Source organism: Molossus molossus, unplaced genomic scaffold (genome assembly GCF_014108415.1).
Source record: "Molossus molossus isolate mMolMol1 unplaced genomic scaffold, mMolMol1.p scaffold_m16_p_19, whole genome shotgun sequence".
NCBI classification, from domain to species: domain Eukaryota; kingdom Metazoa; phylum Chordata; class Mammalia; order Chiroptera; family Molossidae; genus Molossus; species Molossus molossus.
The window spans coordinates 43,943,682-43,964,581 of record NW_023425354.1 but is presented as its reverse complement, the minus strand read 5'-3'; the positions used below and the strand labels follow the sequence as shown (position 1 = coordinate 43,964,581).

The 20,900-nt window shown below is 38.8% G+C and overlaps 2 protein-coding genes across 2 annotated transcripts in view; both read left to right on the top strand.

Annotated features, from left to right (window-relative positions):
- Positions 1 to 20,900, top strand: part of LOC118633840 (olfactory receptor 1E5-like) — a 58,261-nt gene that overhangs the window by 13,706 nt on the left and 23,655 nt on the right. Inside the window, 2 exon segments of the mRNA XM_036267952.1 lie at positions 4,454 to 4,583; positions 6,464 to 6,561. Coding sequence (XP_036123845.1) covers positions 4,454 to 4,583; positions 6,464 to 6,561 — 228 coding nt within the window.
- Positions 19,592 to 20,536, top strand: LOC118634482 (olfactory receptor 1E1-like). Its single transcript, XM_036269049.1, has one exon. It carries the CDS (start codon positions 19,592 to 19,594, stop codon positions 20,534 to 20,536), a length of 945 nt encoding a protein of 314 aa, XP_036124942.1.

The following is a 20,900-nucleotide window of genomic DNA, read 5'->3' as shown; positions in this document are numbered from 1 at the left end:
GCTGTAGGTCTTTCATATATGGCCTTTATTATGTCGAGATATGATCCCTCTATTCCTACATTGCTGAGCGTTTTTATCAGAAATGGATGCTGGATTTTGTCGAATGCTTTTTCAGCATCTATTGATATGATCATGTGATTTTTATTCTTCATTTTGTTTATGTGGTGTATCATGTTTATTGATTTGCGAATATTGTACCAGCCTTGCATCCCTGGAATGAATCCCACTTGGTCATGGTGAATAATTTTTTTGATGTATTTCTGGATCCGATTTGCTAATATTTTGTTCAGGATTTTGGCGTCTATGTTCATCAGGGATATTGGCCTGTAGTTTTCTTTCTTCGTAGTGTGTTTCTCTGGTTTTGGAATTAGAATTATGCTGGCCTCATAGAACGTGTTTGGAAGTCTTCCTTCGTCTTGAATTTTTTGAAATAGTTTGAGGAGAATGGGTGTTAGTTCTTTTTTGAATGTTCGGTAAAACTCCCCCCGTGAAGCCAACTGGGCCTGGGCTTTTGTTTGCTGGGAGAGTCTTGATTACCTCTTCAATTTCCTTAGTTGTTATTGGTCTGTTCAAGTTTTCTATCTCTTCCGGGAATAGTTTTGGGAGACTGTGTGTTTCTAGAAATTTGTCCATTTCACTTAGATTGTCGAATTTGTTGCCATATAGTTGTTCATAGTAGTTGTTAACGATCTTTTGTATATCCGTGGTGTTGGTTGTTACTTTTCCTCTTTCATTTCTGATTTTGTGTATTTGGGTTCTCTCTCTTTGTTTCTTGGTGAGTCTAGCTAAGGGTCCATCAATCTTGTTTATCTTTTCAAAAAACCAGCTCTTTGTTTCATTGATCCTTTGAATTGTTTTTTTGGTCTCTATGTCATTTATTTCTGCTCTGATCTTTACTATTTCCTTCCTTCTACTTGCTCTGGGGTTTTCTTTTTGTTTGCTTTCTAATTCTTTAAGTTGTGAAGTTAGACAGTCAATTAGAAATTTTTCTTGTTTTTTGAGGTAGGCCTGTAGTGCTCTGAACTTCCCTCTCAGAACTGCTTTCGCTGCATCCCATAGATTTTGTGTTGTTGTGTGTTCATTTTCATTGGTTTCCAGGAAGTTGTTAATTTCTTCCTTGATCTCCTCGGTGACCCATTCATTGTTTAATAACATGCTATTTAGCCTCCATGTGTTGAAATGTCTTTGCATGTGCTTGTTGCAATTGATTTCTAGTTTCATGCCATTGTGATCTGAGAAGATGCTTGATATGATTTCAATCTTCTTGAACTTGTAGAGATTTAGTTTGTGTCCTATCATGTGGTCTATCTTTGAGAATGTCCCATGTGCACTTGAGAAGAATGTGTATTCTGTAGTTTTGGGGTGTAATTCTCTGTAGATATCTATTAAATCCATTTGGTCTAGTGCTTCATTTAGAGTCTCTGTTTCCTTGCTAATTTTTTGCCTAGAGGATCTATCCAGTGCTGTCAACGGGGTGTTGAAGTCCCCTGCTATGATTGTATTGTTGTCGATTTCTCCTTGGAAGTCCTCCAGAAGATTTTTAATATATTTTGGTGCTCCTATATTGGGTGCATATATGTTTATCAAGGTTATATCTTCCTGTTGGATAGATCCTTTCAATATTATGTAGTGGCCGTCTTTGTCTCTAGTTATGGTCTTCATTTTGAAATCGATTTTATCAGATATGAGAATTGCTACACCAGCTTTTTTTTGCTTTCCATTTGCTTGGAAAATTTTTTTCCATCCCTTCACTTTCAACCTATGTGAGTCTTTTGTTGAGAGGTGGGTCTCTTGTAAACAACATATAGATGAGTCATGCTTTCTTATCCAATCAGCTACTCTGTGTCTTTTTATGGGAGCATTCAATCCATTTACGTTTAAGGTGATTATTGATATGTACTTATTTATTGCCATTTTTGTTTAGTGTGGTTCTATTTTTCTTCCTATTTCTACGGCTAATTACAGCAGTCCTTTTAACATTTCTTGCAGTGCTGGTTTGGTGCTAATGTATTCCCTTAGCCTTTTTTTGTCTGGGAAGCTCTTTATTTGATCTTCTATTTTGAATGATAGCCTTGCTGGGTAGAGTAGTCTTGGATTCAGATTCTTGTTTTTCATGACCTTGATTACTTCAAGCCATTCATTTCTGGCCTGTAGTGTTTCTTGTGAGAAGTCATCTGAGAGCCTTATGGGGTTCCCTTTGTAGGTAACCTGTTGCTTATCTCTTGCTGCTTTTAGGATTCTCTCTTTGTCTTTAATTTGTGGCATTTTAATTACTATGTGTCTTGGTGTGGGCCTGTTTGGGTTCTTCTTACTTGGGACTCTCTGTGCTTCTTGAACTTTAATGCCTTCTTCCTTCACCAAATTAGGGAAGTTTTCTCTCACTATTTTTTTTAATATATTCTCTATCCCTTGCTCATTTTCTTCTTCTTCGGGGACTCCTATGATGCGAATATTATTACGTTTCCAGTTGTCCCATAGTTCTCTTAAGCTGTCTTCCTGTTTTTTAATCGTTTTTTCCTTTTGTTTTTCTGATTGGTTGATTTTTTTCTACCCTGTCTTCTAATTCACTGATCCGGTCCTCAGCTTCCCCTACTCTGCTTTTTAAACCTTCCAATGTGTTTTTCATTTCTGATATATCATTTTTTATCTCTTCTTGTTGGTTTTTAATTTCCAATTGGCTTATTTTCAGTGTCTCTATGTCCTTACTCATGCTGTTCAGCTTCCTCAAGATTATGGCTCTGAATTCTAGCTCTGTTAACGTGCCTAATTGCTCCACATTGATCTCATCTTCGGTGGAGGTCTCTTGCTCTTTCATTTGGCTTCTGTTTCTATGTTTCACCATTTTGGCTATCACTGTGGGCTTTGGAGCCTGTCAAGTTTTCCCTGTGGGTGTTGGTGTTCTGCTGTTTGTGGCTCCCTCTCCTGTGTTTAGATGAGCGAGGGAGGACCCACGTTGAACACCACTGTCAAGTCTTACTTTCCTGGTTAAAGTTGCCAGCCCAGGAAAGGTACTGTTATCCTCTAGCTTTCTGCCTGGAGGCTAGCAGTCTAGGTTACAGTACTTGATGAGTTTTGGGTTGTCGGTTGATTGAGAAGCTCCCTCAGGTGCTTAGCACAAGGGGATTTCCCGAGGGTGGGGCAGATGCTGGTCATTAGTGAGCCTCAATTAGCACTTCAATGGCCCACGTGGTGGGGTTGGATCTCCGAGGGAGGGGCTGCTGCCTCTCTCAGAGCCCTGGGAAGGAGCAATGTGGCCACCGTCCTTAGTGGCTGCACTCAGCAAAAGCTCTGAGCGCCCTCCAGATCCCGAGTGTCCCGACACAGCTCCAGTCCAGTCTGCCCTCCCTCTGCCGGAGCCCAAGGTGAGTGGCTGTGGCTGTTTCAGCCTCTGTCCGGCTCTGCACTGTGGAGCCGCCTGGGAGTGTAACCCGAGGGCGCTGCTCCCAGCTGAGGCCTCTGCCGAGCTGCGGACCGTGGGCTCCCAGCCCCCGTCTCGCGCCTTCGCAAGCCTACCGGGATGGAGTCAGTGTCCCTGGTTATATGGTCCTCCAGGCTGCTTTTCTGTTGCTTTTTCCCGTTGATTTGTCTGTGTTATAGTTGTAATTCCAGTTTGGTTCTGGGAGATGGTCTGGGTAGCTTCCGTTCACTCCGCCGCCATTTTTTCCTCCTCAGGAATTGTCGTTTGTTCACCTGGATTTATCAAAGGTTTGGCACACTATATATGTATATTTAATCCTCACCCAAGGATATTTTTCTGTTTATCTTCAGATAGAGTGGGAGGGAGGGAGAGAAAGGGAGAGAAAGAGAGAGAAACATTGACGTGAGAGGGACACATTGACTGGTTGCCGCCTGCACCAGGGCCGGGGACGAACCACAACTGAGGCATATGCCCTTGACTGGAATCGAACCCGGACTCCTTTGGTTCGTGGGCTGACACTCTTAACTGCTGAGCCAATCTGGCCAGGGCTGGCACACGATATTAAAAAAATTTTTTCTTTATTGATTTTAGAGAGAGGGGAAGGGAGAGGGGGAGAGAGATAGAAACATCAATGAGAGAGAACATCAATTAGCCGCCTCCTGCATGTCCCTCCCACTGGGGATTTGGCCCACAACCTGGGCATGTGACTTGACCAGGAGTTGAACCGGCGACCTCTTGGTTCATGGGTCGGTGCTCAACCACTGAGCCACACTGTCCAGGCAGTATTTTAAAAAAATACTTGATGAGTGAATGAATATAAATAATTCTCTTATTGTCTCCAAGTGTATCCTAGTTTCTCCTCCTATAAAGTGTCTTTTATTTATGGGAGTAACTACTAAAATTTTCAATAATTTTTTTACATATTTTACACATTTATTTATTATAAAGACCTAGAATCTTTACAAAGAAAGTGAAAGAATATGATAAAAAATATGAAACGTTTTTCTAATGCTATCATTTTGTTTTTTTCAAAAGGATGCCTCATTATATCAGTTAAAGTTTAAGGGAAAAGATAATTCCTTAAGAATAATATCTGCAGTTATTGAAAGCATGAAGTACTGGCGTGAACATGCCCCCAAAACTATACTTCTTTTTGAAATATTGGGTAGGTATAATACTTCAAAAATACTTAAGAATATTATTTGGACAATAGCTTTCAATGTCAAAAGGAATACCTAGGAGATCTTAAAGAAAAATAAAATTTTGCAAATGCAGATTATAGTTAATTAGGATTTTCTTCAGTTCCTGGGCCTGTCATTGATTTGTGTGACTTAAGATGTACTTGGTTATTTATGATAGTATTCTTCTGATTCATAATATTAAAACTGAAAAAAATTATTATAATTAATCTGACTCAACCCTTGAGACATGTGAGGAAATGGAGCAGATAATTAAAATAGACTTGACTAAAATCACAAAGCTAGGAAAAATGGATCTACAATCTAAGTTTCTTATTCTCAATCTACTGTTTTTTCCACTATATTTGACTAAATCCAGTAGTAATTTTGTATATAAATTAAATTATATTTCAAATCTGAAAGAACATTTGGAAAGAACCCTTTACTGATATGAGCACCCTACAATTAATCTGTTTTCTAAGTTAATATTTAAAAGGGGGAGAGTTTTATAGAATGTTTCTGGAATTTCATTTTACGTAGAATGAAGAGAAAAACAAGTAAAAGTAGCGATTCAGAACATATTTCTTTCAACAGATTAAGTATAATAAATATCTAATTTAAATTAAATAATGAAATATTCTAAATATGCAGAAAAAATTAGAGAATATCATATCCACATACCCATGTAATAGATTTGAAACCCTCATCCATTTTTCTTCTTACCTAGAGGTAATCACTGTGGTATCTTTCCTGTCTGTACTTCTATAATTTTTTATATACATCTGATTTCATAAATTTATGTGGACTTTTACTTACTTTTTTGCATTTTCACCCAGTATTATGTTTTTGGGATTTAGCCATTTTCAGCCCTGCCACAATTTTGTCTTCATCCTGAAGCTCCAATTGTGGCCTCTCCAGTAGCTTTTGACTCTTCCTTTTTGGTATTAAGATGATCATCAAAGTCCTCTATACCACCCATCCTTATACCACATTCTTCGATGGTTTCTTTTGGTTGCTCTTTTCCAGAGACTAGCAAATGACCCCTTGTATATCTATTTGTGACTGGTAACAAGTCCATCACCTATACCCACCTTGTACTCAGTAGCTGGGGAATGGGATACACTAATTGGTTTAAGTCAGTCTCAGGTCACTCCTGCATCTGAGGATGGGGACAAATTCCCTTCAAATTATGTGGCTAAGACTGGTATAGGAGAGGTTTTATAAAGGAAAATCTGGTTATTATTAGGGTAAGTGGAGGCTGACCTCAAAATAACAAATGTTCACTGTCAGTACTCAGTAGGTGGTTATGAAAGGAATAAATAGTGCTCTCATTTGATGATAATTTCTTGATATAAACATGAATTATTATTTTCATTTTATAGATAAGACAGATTTGAAAGAGGGTTAAACAGTTTGCTTGGTTTAGTAAGTTGAAGAACTGGGACTCAAATGCATGCCTTTTGATTCTAATTCAGTGTTTATTTTTTCATTAAACCACAATGCTCATCAGTTATATGTGTGTATTTCATTATTATAGTGTAGTAGACTGGTCAGGGAATTTAACCACTCTATAGAATACATTCTAAGAAAACAGTTCAGATGGCCAACCAGTGTCAGTTGTATGAACTTTGGCATATAACCTGCTCCTAAGCTGGAGAAGGCCAGAAATTTTGTTTCCCTTAGTATAAAACAGTTTCAGATATATTTTTCCCTCTTTAAATGTCTTCTTTATTATTGTATAAATAAAACTATGAGAGAAACTGGTGTGGGAATACTTATTTAAATATCAGCCTCTTCTTTGTTAAATTTTATTTGCATTTTACCAGCACTGATCAACTCCCCCTCCCCCCATTTTAATGTTATTTAGGTGTTCTTGATTCAGCTGTTACACCTGGACCATATTATTCAAAGACTTTTCTTATGAGAGATGGGAAAAATACTCTGCCTTGTGTATTTTATGAAATAGTGAGTATTTGTCTAAATATTCTTTGCAAAGCTATGCCAACAAAACACAAATGCAGAGTACAATTCCATTCCAGTAGAAATGCTGTTAACACTTTAGTAGTACTTTCAACATTTTGTTTGGTTTTAGTTCTGATATTAAAGTTATTTGTTCAACTAATATGGAGAGCCTACTATGTGCCTGGGGCTGTGCTAGTAACAGATACAATTGGAATATAAGTGTAGATGGCTCTCTCAAAGTTTATAATCTCAGGTAGAAAGACAGTTACATAAGTGTTACATTGTGGTATGATAAGTGGTATGATAAGTGGTGCAGGGTACTATAGAAGTAGATAGGAAGATCAGGGAAAGATTTGAAGAATGTAGTAACCCCTTTTAAGATACTTAAGGACTAATAAACCAAAGTATGTGTGTGTGGAAGGGGAAGAAGTAGGGAGGAATGCATACTAAATTAAGAGAGCAGCATGTATTCAAAGACAGGAAACTGAGAGCCTGGATTGTATAAGGAAACTGCAAATAGTTTATAATTACTGGAGTGTAAAGTTAGTTAGTGATGGGAGTAAGGGTAGTAGTTCTGAAGTTGGGTGAAAGAATAGGGTGAGATATAAGGAAGAAGCTTGGTGGTAAGGAAGGCTGGGGTGACAACAGAGGCTGGAAATTACAAGAAAGTCTGGAGACCTTATAAGACTCAAATACTTTGTGAAAGAGTTTGACATTAATTCTGAAATTGCTATAATTCTGAAATCAGGCATGGATTCTAGTTTTTATTCCACCATTTACTAGCTTTATGACCTTGAGTAAGCTACTTAAACTTTCTGAGCTTCAGTTGTTTTATCTGTAAAATGGAGAGACTAATTCTTACTTTGAAAGGTTGTTTTGGAGATTAGATGATAAAACATAATGTACAGTGTCTGACACATAGTAGATCAAGAAATAGTAATTGTCAAGTTATTAATTTCTAAAATATCTTGAATGCTTATTTTTTCTAGTATATTATGTATGACTTTTTAAAACATTATACAGCAAAGTGCACAATTTATAACTGTACAGTGCTGTGAAATATCACAAAATGAACATTACCAAGATTAAGAAATAGAACATTGCTGTAACTCCATGTATCCTTGTGCCTCTCCCATTCACTGCCTCCCGTCTCCTATCTAAAAGTAACCACTATCCTGACTTTTAATATCATAAATTAATTCTTCCTGTTTTAAAACTTTTTATAAATAGTATCATATGGTATGTTATCTTTTATGTGTGATTTCTTTCAACACAGTGTTTATAAGATTCATCTATTTTGCATATAGCTATAATTCATTTATTTATATTTCTATGTAAAATATTCTGTTGTCTGAATATACCATAGTTTAGTTTTCTATCCTACTGTTGATGGGCATCTGGATTATTTCCAGTTTTTTTGCTATTATCAATAATGCTTTATGAACATTTTTGTATGTGTCTCTTGTGTATATGCATGCATTTCTGTTGGGTATATACCTAGCAGTAAAATTGCTGCATTATAGTATATGTGTATTTTTTAATACAGTACTTATTGCTAAAGAATTTTCCAAAGGGTTTTTATCAGTTTACATACTCACAATCAGTGTAGATGAATGTAGTTTCTTTGCATTCTTATAAACACTTAGTACATCAGTATTTTTTATTTTAGCCCTTCTAGTGGGTGTTTAGTTCTATCTCATTTCTCTACAGTTCCCTGGTGACTAATGAGGTTGAGCACTTTAATGCTTACTGGCTGTTTAGATAACTTCTTTTGTAAAGTCTGTTAGACCTTATGGTTATTTTTTTTTCTATTGAATTATTTGTTTTCTTGTTATTGATTTATAAGAGGGTTTTAAAAAAACTATTCAGGGTATAAGTTCTTATTCCATTATGTATATTACAAATACTTTCTCATACTTCATGTTTGTTTTTTGAGTTTTAATGGTGGCTTTTGAGGAACAGAAATTGTTCACTTTAATATAGTTCTTTTAGCAATAATCAGTATCTTCTTTTATAGTTAATGCTTTTTATGACCCATTTAGTGAAAATAATCCCAGAATAGTTCAGCTTTACTCATGATTGAGAGGGTTTGATGCTGGCTGATCTTTTTCCAGTTTACTGGTTCCATTAAGGCATAGCCCTAAGCCTGGGGTGGGGTTGGTTACCAGAATCTCTTTCCCTTAAGAGCCTCTGATTCTATTTTTTCTTTCCTCCTAGCCTTATAAGTCTGATGAAAGCTCTGCTCAGTTAGACTCTCAACTGCCTTGACTATAATTGACAGATACTTCAAGGGGAAAGCATCCTCAAATATCAGGCCCCCTTCTGACTCCTACCCTTTCCCAGATGGGGTTCTATAATTCCTCATTACCTTAGAACCTCTCTGAAATCTGCAAAGAGACTTTTAAATATTTTATCCAGCTATTCTAGTTGTTCTTAGTTGGAGAGTTGGTGTGAACTACCTTTCTGCCATCTACTGAAAGTAGAACTCTGGCTGTCTTATAGAAGTGAATAATTCATGTGCCATTACATTGAGAATTAGTTAATCTTTTAAGGAGCAGCAGCTTGCTAGCTTGTAAGAAGCCCTACCCAAGTGAAGGTTTTTCCTCTGTGACAGGGCAGTCATATACGTCTACCTTTCATGGTCTTGTCAGCAGTGGGGCCCTAAATCAGGTAAAAGAGTTAGAGTATTTTAGGGTGATTTATATTTAGTTGATCATATAATTAGTTTCAAAAAGTTGAAATTTAGATGAACTAGTAAATGACTTTATTGATATTTATCTTTTTAAAAACAGGATCGTGAACTTCCAAGACTGATTAGAGGCCGAGTTCATAGGTGTGTTGGAAACTATGACCAGAAAAAGAATATTTTCAAATGTGTGTCTGTCAGACCAGCAACTGTTTCTGAACAAAAATCTTTTCAAGCATTTGTCAAAATTGTAGATACTGAGATGAGGTATTATACCAATGTAATGAATGAAATTTAAATTGTAACATTTAAATAGCATAACTTAAAGCACTTTTCTGTTATTGTTTAAATTACCATCTCCATGGTTTTATAGCTGTTGATTTTCTGTATTTCACTTGTTGAATTAAAATGTTTAAATCCTTTTAAACGTGTAAAGAGTTTTTGAAAAATAATTTTACTGCCCTGGCCGGTTTGGCTCAGCGGTTAGAGCATCAGCCTGTGGTCCCGAGAGACCCGGGTTCGGTTCCCGCTAAGGGCATGTACCTTGGTTGCAGTTTGTCCCCGGCCCTGGTTGGTCGTGCGGGTGGCAGCCACTCGATGTGTCCCTTTCACATTGATGTTTCTCTCTCTCTCTCTCTCTCTCCTACTCTATCTGAACAAAAAGTGTCCTCGGGTGAGAATAAAAAAAAGAAAAAATAATAATTTTACTGTCTTTATAAAAGTGGCACATTTGCTAAAATTCAACACCATTTCAGATAAAAATGCTCAACATAATGGAAATAGATATTTATTTAACATGAAATAATAATACATTTGCATTAACCCAAAAAGCCAACATCAGGTTCATGTTTTTATATTGATTGATTGATTGATTGATTGATTGATTTTTAGAGGGGGGGGGCATCCATGTGAGAGAGGAACATAATTGGCTGCCCCTGCATGCTCCACTACTGGGTATTGAGCCTGAAACCCAGCCATGTGCCCTGACTGGGAATTGAACCTGGACCTCTCAGTCCATGGGACAATACTCAGTCCACTGAGCCACACCAGTTGGGCGCCAGCATCAAGTTTAATGGGGAAATATACATTCCCATTAAAGTCAGGGACAAGAAGACAAGGATGCCCACTATTTGTACTGTTACTAAGCACTGTGTTGGAGCTGCTAGTCTATGCAGTTCATTTTATTACTTCACATATTTAGTTGAGCATATGCTCTGTGCCAAGCAGTATTTCAGGTTCTGGAGACAAAACACTTAATGAAGTAACAAAAATCTCTGAACTTACAGAATTTATATTCTGGGACCCAGAGAATACATTAGATTAAAAAAAAATTGAGGTATAAGAATTATTGTTATTGGCAGATGATATAATTGTATACATGGGAAACCTAAGAGAATCAATTGAGAAACTACTACAAAAATGAGATGATTTAGTAAGGCACTAGAATAGAAAACTTAATATGCAGAAATCATTAGTAGATGGCATGTAAATGACCCACAATCATTAAAGTGTAAAATGGATAAAGAGACCATTTAAAATAGAAAAAAATTTCAATACTAATTAAGACTAAATGACAAATACAGAAAATATATGAACAAAATTTTATAATACTAATGAAGTGAAAAGGACTTGGACAAATGGAAAAATAAATCATTTTCTTGGATAGGAAAATAAAAGGTACTGATTTTTCTCAAATTTGTAGCATGTAATTTCTCTTTGTATACATGTGTGTGCGCATGGACACACACACACATATGCCAAGCTGATACTAAAGGTTATGTAAAAAAAAAAAAAATTGTTAGGAAAGCTCCCCAAAAGAACAATAGATGATAGTTTTATTATATATTATAAAGCTTTGGGCGTAGGTAAATGCAGTATCGCATCTTTCCACAACCACATCAAAGTAAACTGCAGAACAACCATTATTCAAAACCGCCTGAAATCGAACTGAATGGAAGTCCTACAACTATGGAATTAAAGCAGCAGCCACATCCAGACTGGTAGGAGGGGAGGGGCGGAGGCGCGAGGGGCGGAGGCGCGAGGGGCGGGTCCCACACCCTCGTGTGGTGGATAAAAATCAGGACACCTTGGCTGGGAAGGTCCTCCCTGAGGACTGAGGGTTCCCATCCCACACCAGGTACCCTGCTCAGGGTTCCAGTGCCAGGAAGAGAAGTCCCCATAACTACTGGCTGGAAAAACCAGCAGGAACTGAGGCTCAGGGAGGCTGAGGCAGCTGGAGCCCCAGGCAACTCCTCTTAAAAAGCCTGCGCACAGAGTATCGGACTCGCTTCCTCTAAGCTTGCAGGGGAGGCAGCTGGAGGGGTGCCAGAGCCATACAGGGAAGAACTGAGCTGTTTGGCATTGGAGCAAGGGCTGGAGAGGAGGCTTTCTCTGGGACAAATGTGCTGTCAGAGGCCTTTGTTCCTTTGGTGAGCCCTTCCCTGGGGTGGCAGGCAGTCGCCATATCTGGGACTCCAGCAATTGGCTCACACTGGTTGCCCCACACTGGTGATTCCCTGAGGCCCCCCCCCCCCCCACCCAACTTTCAGGCCCACCCAAAGCTGTTGCCAGTTGCTTATCCATAGGATTGGCCTGTCTTGGATCCTGCTTCAGAATTTTCCTAAATTCTTTCAAACAAGCAGCATCTGGTCTCAGCTAGCCCCATACCTCTTGTTAAGTAATACACAGAAACAAACACAGAGAGGCAGCCAAAATGAGGAGACAAAGAAACAGGTCAAAACTCCAGGAAAAGAACTAAGTGAAATGGAGATAAGCAACCTAACAGATGCTGAGTTCAAAATACTGCTTATAAGGATACTCAATGAACTTAGTGAGGGCCTCAAGAGCATTAAGAAGGACCAGTCAGAAATGATGGATGCACAGTCAGAAAAGAAGGAGGCACTAACTGAAATAAAGAATAATTTACACAGATTCAATAGTAGAGTAGGTAAAGCCAAGAAAGCAAACCATCGATTTGGAATGCAAGGAAGCAAAAAACACCCAATCAGAACAGCAAAAAGAAAAAAGAATTTAAAAAAAATGAGGATAGTGTAAGGAGCCTCTGGGACAACTTCAAGTGTGTCAACATTCACATCTTGGGGGTGCCAGAAGGAGAAGAGAGAGAACAAGAAATCGAAAACCTATTTGAAACAATAGTGGCAGAAAACTTCCCTAACTTGGTGAAGGAAACAGACATACAAGTCCTGGAAGTGCAGAGAGTCCCAAACAAGATGAACCCCAAGAGGCCCACACCAAGACACATCATCATCAAAATGCAAAAGGTTCAAGACAGAGAGAATCTTAAAAGCAGCAAGAGAAAAGCAGTTAGTTTCCTACAAGGGACTTCCCATAAGGCTGTCAGCTGATTTCTCAAAAGAAACTTTGCAGGCCAGAAGGGAGTGGCAAGAAATATTCAGAGCGATGAAAAGCAAAAGCCTACAACCAAGATTACTGTACCCTGCAAAGCTGTCATTTAGAATTGATGGCCATATAAAGAGTTTCCCAGACAAGGAAAAGCTAAAGGAGTTCATCACCACCATACCATTATTATATGAAATGTTGAAGGGTCTTCTTGAAGAAAAAGATAAAATAATATGAACAAACAAAATGGCAATGAATATATATGTATCGGCAATGGAATCTATAAACAAAATGAACAGGCAGAACAGAAACATTCTCATAGATACAGAGAACATTTTGTTGGTTGCCAGGTGGGAGGGGGTTGGGGGGATAGGGTGAAAAAGGTGAAGGGATTAAGAGGAACAAATTGGTTGCTAGACTGACAAACCTCAAAGGGAAAGGGGTTTGGGGGATGGGAAGAAATAAACCAAAGAACTTATATGCATATATGCATAACCAATGGACACAGACAACAGTGTGGGGAAAGGCAGGAGGGGGATGGGAGTGGGGAGGAGGGGGTCAGTGGGGGGAAAATGAGGAACATCTGTAATACATTCAACAATAAACATTAAAAAAAGAATATAGAGAACTTAGTGATAAAGGGAGCATCTGAAATCGCTGGGGAAGAGAGACTTCAGTTAAGTGGCACTGAACCCCATTGGGAAGCATTTGGGAAAAAAATTTAGAGTTTAATTTTACGCCAAAGGTTTTAATGTATTTTTATATTTTGTAATCATTTTATATACAGGGTATCTGTAGGTTCTATTACATTTTGAAAATGAAGTATATTTTAATAAACACTGGCTTTATCATTATAAATTATAATTATTCAAAGTTGTGTATACATTTTTGGGGGAGACCCTATATGTAGCAAACATAGAGATTCAACTTTATTTTTATTTTCCAAATAGGTGGCTAATTATTTCAACACCATCTATTGAATAATATATTATTTTATATTGATTTGAAATAATGTTTATTATAAAATCAAATGTACAAGCACGAGCCTATTCTTAAACATTTTTGATTGATTTCTTAGGGATTCTTTAAGGTATCTTCTCAACGTCTGTTTTTTTGTTTTTGTTTTTTTTATTCTCACCTGAGGACATTTTTTGTTGTTGTTGTTCAGGTAGAGTGGGAGGGAGAGAAAGAGAGATAGGGAGAGAGAGAGAGAGAGAGCGAGACATCGATGTGAAAGGGACACATTGAGTGGTTGCCACTCGTACAACCCAACCAGGGCCAGGGACAAACTGCAATCGAGGTACATGCCCTTAGCAGGAACCGAACCCGGGTCTCTCTGGACCGCAGGTCAGTGTTCTAACCGCTGAGCCAAACCGGCCAGAGCCTCAAAGTCTGTTTTAAAAAATCCTGTTGGACACCATATATTTGATCCCCTTTACCTTTCACTACCTGCCATCCCTCTTCCCGCTGGTACCCACCATACTGTTGTTTGTGTCTATGAGTTTTGGTTTGTTTGTTCTTCTTGTTCATTTGTTGCTTTCAATTTTATATCCTACATATGAGTGAAATCATATGATTCTTAACTTTTTCTGTCTGACTTACTTTGCTTAGCATGATATTCCCAAGATCCATCCATGTTTTCGCAAATGGCAGTATTTCATCTTTTCTTATGGCTGAGTAGTATCCCATTGTATATTTGTACCGCATCTTCTTTATCTGATAACTAAAGAAGATTTGACTTTGGGTGGTGGGCACATGATGCAATTTACAGATGATGTATCATAGACTTGTACTCTTGAAACCCATGTAATCTTAACTAACCAATAAATTAATTAAAAATAAAAGTTAAAGTCCTGTTGGAGTTTTGATTAGGATTGCATCAAATTTATAATACTCCGGAGAGAGTGGACAAATTTGTAACTTCCCATTAAGGGGTATGTCATGTCTGTTTATTTATATCTTATGTCTTTTGGTAAAGTTTATAAATTTGTTTGTTAAAATCTTTCACATATATATATATATATATATATATATATATATATATATATATAATTTTTTTTTTCTTAATTCTCTGTTTCCTCAGACCTGCCCTTCTAAAACATACCTGCACCTGGCCTTTCCTCTATATGTCCTCTTCCTGCCCTCATTCTAATGATCTCTATTGCTCACTGTTCTACGAGTCAAGCAAGAGGAGAGGGGTTGTAGTCCCCAGCTGCAAAAACAATCAAGGTGGAGGGATCCCTTGGAAGGTGCATGAGAGGAGGATGCAGAGGATGATAGCATGTTCTTTTCTAGCTTTACAGTTACTGTCTGTAGTGACAATTCAGTTGTGGTGCCAGCTAGGAGATTCATCCAGAAAGATGGGTGTTAAAGTCCTATATGATACGTATATACTTTGAACCAGGAACCGTATATGGTGCTCTTTCCCCCCATAGCTATGATTCACAAGTCTGGGAATTAAGGGATATGGAAGCAGGACTGACTTCTGTCATAGTTAGTCCAAATAATAAATAGTCACAGAACTTTTGCTTCCCACCCTCACAATATTGGGCTCTCCTTTTTAGAGATCTTACATTCTGTCAGAGCCTGGATTGCCCCAAAAGCAGAGACTGAGACAAAATCTTATTTGCTAGTAGTTTATTTGGGAATATTATCTCATTGGAGAAGTGACACAATGAGTAAATAAGGGAGAAGGGAGAACCAGTAGTGGATGGTTTATTGAGTTGACCACAAACAGGAGTGAATAAGACTTGATGAAATGCATGCTGGGACCATCCACCTTAGTGAAAACAGGAGAAGCATATATTCATCAGCTGCTAGCACCTGTTTAAGAGCTGGCCCATGGGGCATTAACTCCCCTACATTTTCAGATTGTGTGTGTATGAATGCTAAGCTGGCTTCCCATGATATTCCATGGCAGGAAATCAGAGAAACCTTATGGCAGGACACAAGAAACAGGTGGAGCAGGTCTGAGGTGATATAGTCAGGTTGTATCTATGTGAAGCTGGTTGAAGTCTGTGCAGAACTGGTGGTAATAAAAATTATGTTTGAGAGAATCTGAAGTGGTACACAAGACGGAAATCTGATGCAGCTCCCCAGGCAGGAATACTTCTATGGATCACTTCAGTGGTTTTCTTCTACTGGAAGCTGAGACGGCCACTTGGCCATTTTGGGTCCCTGAACCAACAGGCAAACACAGGAGTTACCATATTGTCTGGGTAATTCAATCCAAATTAACAATTAGAGAACTGGGGGTTTCTCTACACAACAAGGAAAGGAAAGACCATGTTGGATATCTAAGAGATTCTTTGAGTTACCACTTAGTAAAAGTTAATGAAAAATATAACAACCTAATACGGGCAATAACACTGAGGATTCGGACTCCCAGGGAATTAAGGTGGAGTGTAAATGACCCCATCTAGCTAAAGTCATGACAAAGGGAGCATGAAATAGGTATGGAAGGTTAAAACGTTAGCTGCAGGGTAAGGAAGAGCTGGGATGAGGAGGTAATCTGACACATCTGTCGAGTTGTAGAGAGAATGGTGGTGGCAGGGTGCTGATAAGGTTTTCCTAAAGAGGTAAGAAGCTAGATGGACCTTAATGGAATGCAAATCTGGGTTTCTTTTCTATCTTGGCCTGAGGAAGATTGAACATGATCTGGGAGAATGTATCTTTTCTCTTATTCTTGTCATTTCCATATATCTGCATATAGCTAGCTTGTTAGCTGCAAGTTTATCTCTCTCCTGGGGTATGTTTATAGAGAACTGGGTGGTAGTGAGAGATTTTGCCAAAATAGGTGTCTTTCATGGTAGTATTGATGGCTTCTTGTTGCCCAGAGGATAAAGCCTAAACTTCTAACACTTGAAGATATTTTAGGATATTCACAGCCTGGTCACTGCTTGTTTTTATGGCTTCCCCAACCACTTAATTTTACCTCCTAAAATGTAAGCTCCAGCCCCACAGGACTGCTGTCCATTAAACAGGTAGTGTTAAGCATCCGTACATGAGCTTCTCTCCATCCCCCCCTTCCCCCAAACTATAGTCAGATGTGACCAGTGACTATAACCAATCACTGTTCCAGAACTCTGAGATCATTGTCCTAGAGCAGTCCTGGGTAATTACTTTGTCTTTAATGAGTTCCTCCAGGATCTAGCCTCCTCCGGGATCCAGGGCCCTTAGGCTCACTGACGTGTAGAATGGGAAATGTGAGAAGGGATGTTGCAGGCACAGGTGACAAATACAGGGGCTTTTACTTCACATGCCTTAGTGAATAAAGGGGAGCAGGAGCTCAGGCCAGGGTCCTGGAATCACCCTCAGACAGGCTGGGTAAGTTGGGTAGATGCCAAATGAGCTGGTCTCTTAGGGTCCTTCTAACCAGTGGGTTTCATGTGCTGTTCTGCAGGATAGTTTTTCAAGTAAAATAATCCTTCTCTACCTCTCAGCCTCCCAAGATTTCTTCACATTTCAGAAATATTTTGACTGATGTCCACCTGTTATAATGATAGCATTCATAGATATTACTATGATATATCTCTTAAGATTGTCTCATTTCAACAAAAGATATTTGTGTGAGGCAGGCATTCAGTACAGAGGTTCTTAACCCTTGACTATATACATAAGGGGCTTTAAAATATTTTAGGTGGGCTCTCCCTCCCCAGATATTATTATTACATTTATAGGGGGAGGGTATAGGAATCTGTATTTTAAAATATTTTGCATGTTCTTACCACTCAAAGTGTGTGCACAGACCAGCAGAGTTGGCATTACCAAATATAAAAGTTGTGCTTCTAATATGTAGAATTTTAGGCACCACCACAGACCCACTAAGTCAATATCAGCATCTAACAGAGTCCCTAGGTAGTTTGTATTTAAATTAAATTTTTAGAAGCACTGCCCTTTGTAACTCTCAGGTGCAGTTCAGCCTGAGCACCACTGGTTCATCGGGTTCAGCGGATGATGAGGCATCAGTGATAGAGCAGCCGAAGCTCATAAGCCTGATCAGTGGCAGCATCTGTAAGTGCTGGCTCTCTGGCTTGAGATTCCTAGTGATACTCTTGACACCAGAGGTGGGTCCCACTTGTGTCCCAGGGCAGAAACATTTTGAGAAATTAGGTATTTGAAACTTCAGTTGATGCTTTTCTCTATTGCAAAACCAACACATTATATCCACATGTAAAAAATTATTAATGTGGCTCAATTAAGCAGCATCAGCAGGAAATCCCAACAATTGGACTCGGTTATGCTTCTCTAGGGAAGGAACTTCCATATCCTTTCATGTTTCTCCTTAGCTTTCTTCGTCAGCTCTGAGGCACACTCTGAGGCATGGAGATCTGTAGAAGAACTAGAGGCTCCAAGGGTAGAAATGATCTTTATTCCTTCCCTTTTCTCCCCAGATCACTAAACCTCTTTATCAGGTTTATTTTCACAGCAATATCATTATATTCCTGTGGATATCAACACAAGCAGAGAGTGACAGTGTGGATGTATACACTAGGTTGTCTATTTATGATAAAAAGTTGTGTGGCTGAGGTAGTCTAATATTTTCTAGAAGTCCGAGATTACATCCAGGGATTCTGTAATCAAGTGTCAAAAACTAGTAAGTTCTTGTTTTGAGAGGATTTGTAGGAGCAGATATTCTAACTTAATAGAATTTTGCTGTCTTTAAGTTGGAGGAATGCATGTCTAAGCCTGAAGCACAGCCAATAAGTATTTATGAAACATCAGCTACATCGAGGTACTGTGCCCGGTGCTGGCCCTGCTGCAGCCATGGCGTTTCCTGCATGGGGTTTACAATCCAGCAGGGAAGTCAGCTATAAATAAATAATCCCAATAGGACTGAGTGCTGTGGGGTCAAGCTCAGGGTGCTGAGGAAACATAGCAGTGGGTTCTCACTTGATCTGGGGAGACAGGGAAGGTTTATGACTTGAGCCTTGGTTTATTTTACGGAGGTGTGAGAAACTTGGAGGAGTGGATTGGGAGAGGGCGCGGTAAGATTTTGAGTTTCATTTGGGATCTGTTGCACTGAATATGCTTGTGATATTACATGGGGAGATAATCACTAAACAATTGATGATACAGTTCTGAAGATGACAGAGTTTTACTCATGAGATTTATATAGTAATTGATGTCATGGGATTATGCAAGTTCTTTAGGGCTTACATGGAGAATTATAAGAGTAGTATTTATGAAAAAGACCAAGGAAACACCAATATACAGTACATTTACACAATAGAATATTACGTGGCTATATATATAAAAAAAAGGAACTTACCTTTGCAGTAGCACGGATGGAGCTGGAAATTATTATGCTAAGCAAAATAAGCCAGTCAGAGAAAGACAAATACCATATGATCTCACTTCTATGTGGAATCTAATGAACAAAATAAACTGACAAACAAAATAGAACCAGTGCATGGATACATGGAACACACAGACAGCTGTCAGAGGGGAGTGAGGTAGGGGGGACTGGATGAAAGAAGGTAAAGAGATTAGCCAGAGAACATATATGCATAGCCCATGGATACAGACAACAATATGGTAATGGCCAAAGGGGGGTGGTGGAGGCTGAGGGAAGGTGGGCAAGGTTGGGGGACATCTGTAATAGAGTCAATAAAAATAAAGTTAAGAAAAAAAAGACTGAGTACCAGGTAATGTTCTCAACAGAAAAAAAAAAAAGTTAGAGAAGAAACTAATCATGGTTACTGTGAATAAATGCCCAGGGAAGTATCAGGGGAACTAGTGTGATCACACGGAAAATAAAGGATGAGGGTGTTTTAGAAGGACAGGAAGAGTCAGTATTATTACATACTGATTAAAATAATATGAGAAAATAATTTGAAAAGTGGCTTGGATTTGGTGATATATTTGTGGTAACAGAGTGTAGTAATTAGTGCAGAACAACTAATCATATATTATAGAAATATGTTCATATTCATTCAGATTTTTAATGAACACTTATTTTTTTCCTAAAGATACTGGACACAAAACATGACAGGGAAAAATGAAACTATCATCTCATACTTCTTCCTCCAGGGCCTGCCGATTAAGCCAGAGCATCAAAACCTGTTCTATGCCTTGTTCCTGACCATGTATCTTACCACCGTCCTGGGGAACCTCCTCATAATTTTCCTGATTAGCCTGGACTCTCACCTCCACACGCCCATGTATTTGTTTCTCAGCAATTTGTCCTTCTCAGACCTCTGCTTTTCCTCTGTCACAATGCCCAAGTTGCTGCAGAACATGCAGAGCCAAGTCCCATCCATCCCCTATGTAGGCTGCCTGGCCCAAATGTACTTCTTCCTGTTTTTTTCAGACCTGGAGAGCTTCCTCCTGGTGGCCATGGCCTATGACCGCTACGTGGCCATCTGCTTCTCCCTGCACTACACCACCATCATGAGCCCCAGGGTCTGTCTCTCCCTGGTGGCGCTGTCCTGGGTGCTGACCACATTGCATGCCTTGTTACACACTCTGCTCATGGCCAGGTTGTGTTTTTGTGCGGACAATGTGATCCCCCACTTTTTCTGTGACATGTCTGCTCTGCTGAGGCTGTCCTGCTCTGACACTCAAGTTAATGAGTGGGTGATATTTATCACGGGAGGGCTTATTCTTGTCATCCCGTTCCTACTTATCATCATGTCCTATGCACGGATTGTGTTGTCCATCCTCAAGGTCCCTTCTGCTAGAGGTATCTGCAAGGCCTTCTCCACCTGTGGCTCCCACCTGTCTGTGGTGTCACTGTTCTATGGGACAGTTATTGGTCTATACTTGTGCCCATCAGCTGATAATTCTACTGTTAAGGAGATGGTCATGGCTATGATGTACACTGTGGTGACACCCATGCTGAACCCCTTCATCTACAGCCTGAGGAACAGAGACATGAAGGGAGCCCTGGGAAGAGTCTTTTTCAAAAGGAAAACTATCTTCTCTGTATGATGGTAAAGCTTGGACTTTTTTATTTATTACATTTATTGGGGTGACATTGGTTAATAAGATTATATAGGTTCCAAGTGTACATTTCTATGATTCATGAGGAAAAGCTAAAATACTGCCATTTGCAACAACATTGATGGTGCTTGAGAATATCATGCTAAGTGAAATAAGTCAGACAGAAGAACCAGATGATTTTATTCATATGTGGAATATAAAATGGTAACTTTGCATAATTATATCCAGCAGATGTATTGATATTAGTATTGAGATACTAACCATGCTTCTTTTTCTTGTATTGATCTTTTTTAAAATTACATAATAAATAATTGTACAGTACGTGAAAGAGATGAAGTGGAGTTGTGTAAAC

Bases quoted from the DNA above. Each gene is read 5' to 3' on its own strand.
- LOC118634482 (XM_036269049.1), top strand. From the start codon at position 19,592: ATGACAGGGAAAAATGAAACTATCATCTCATACTTCTTCCTCCAGGGC.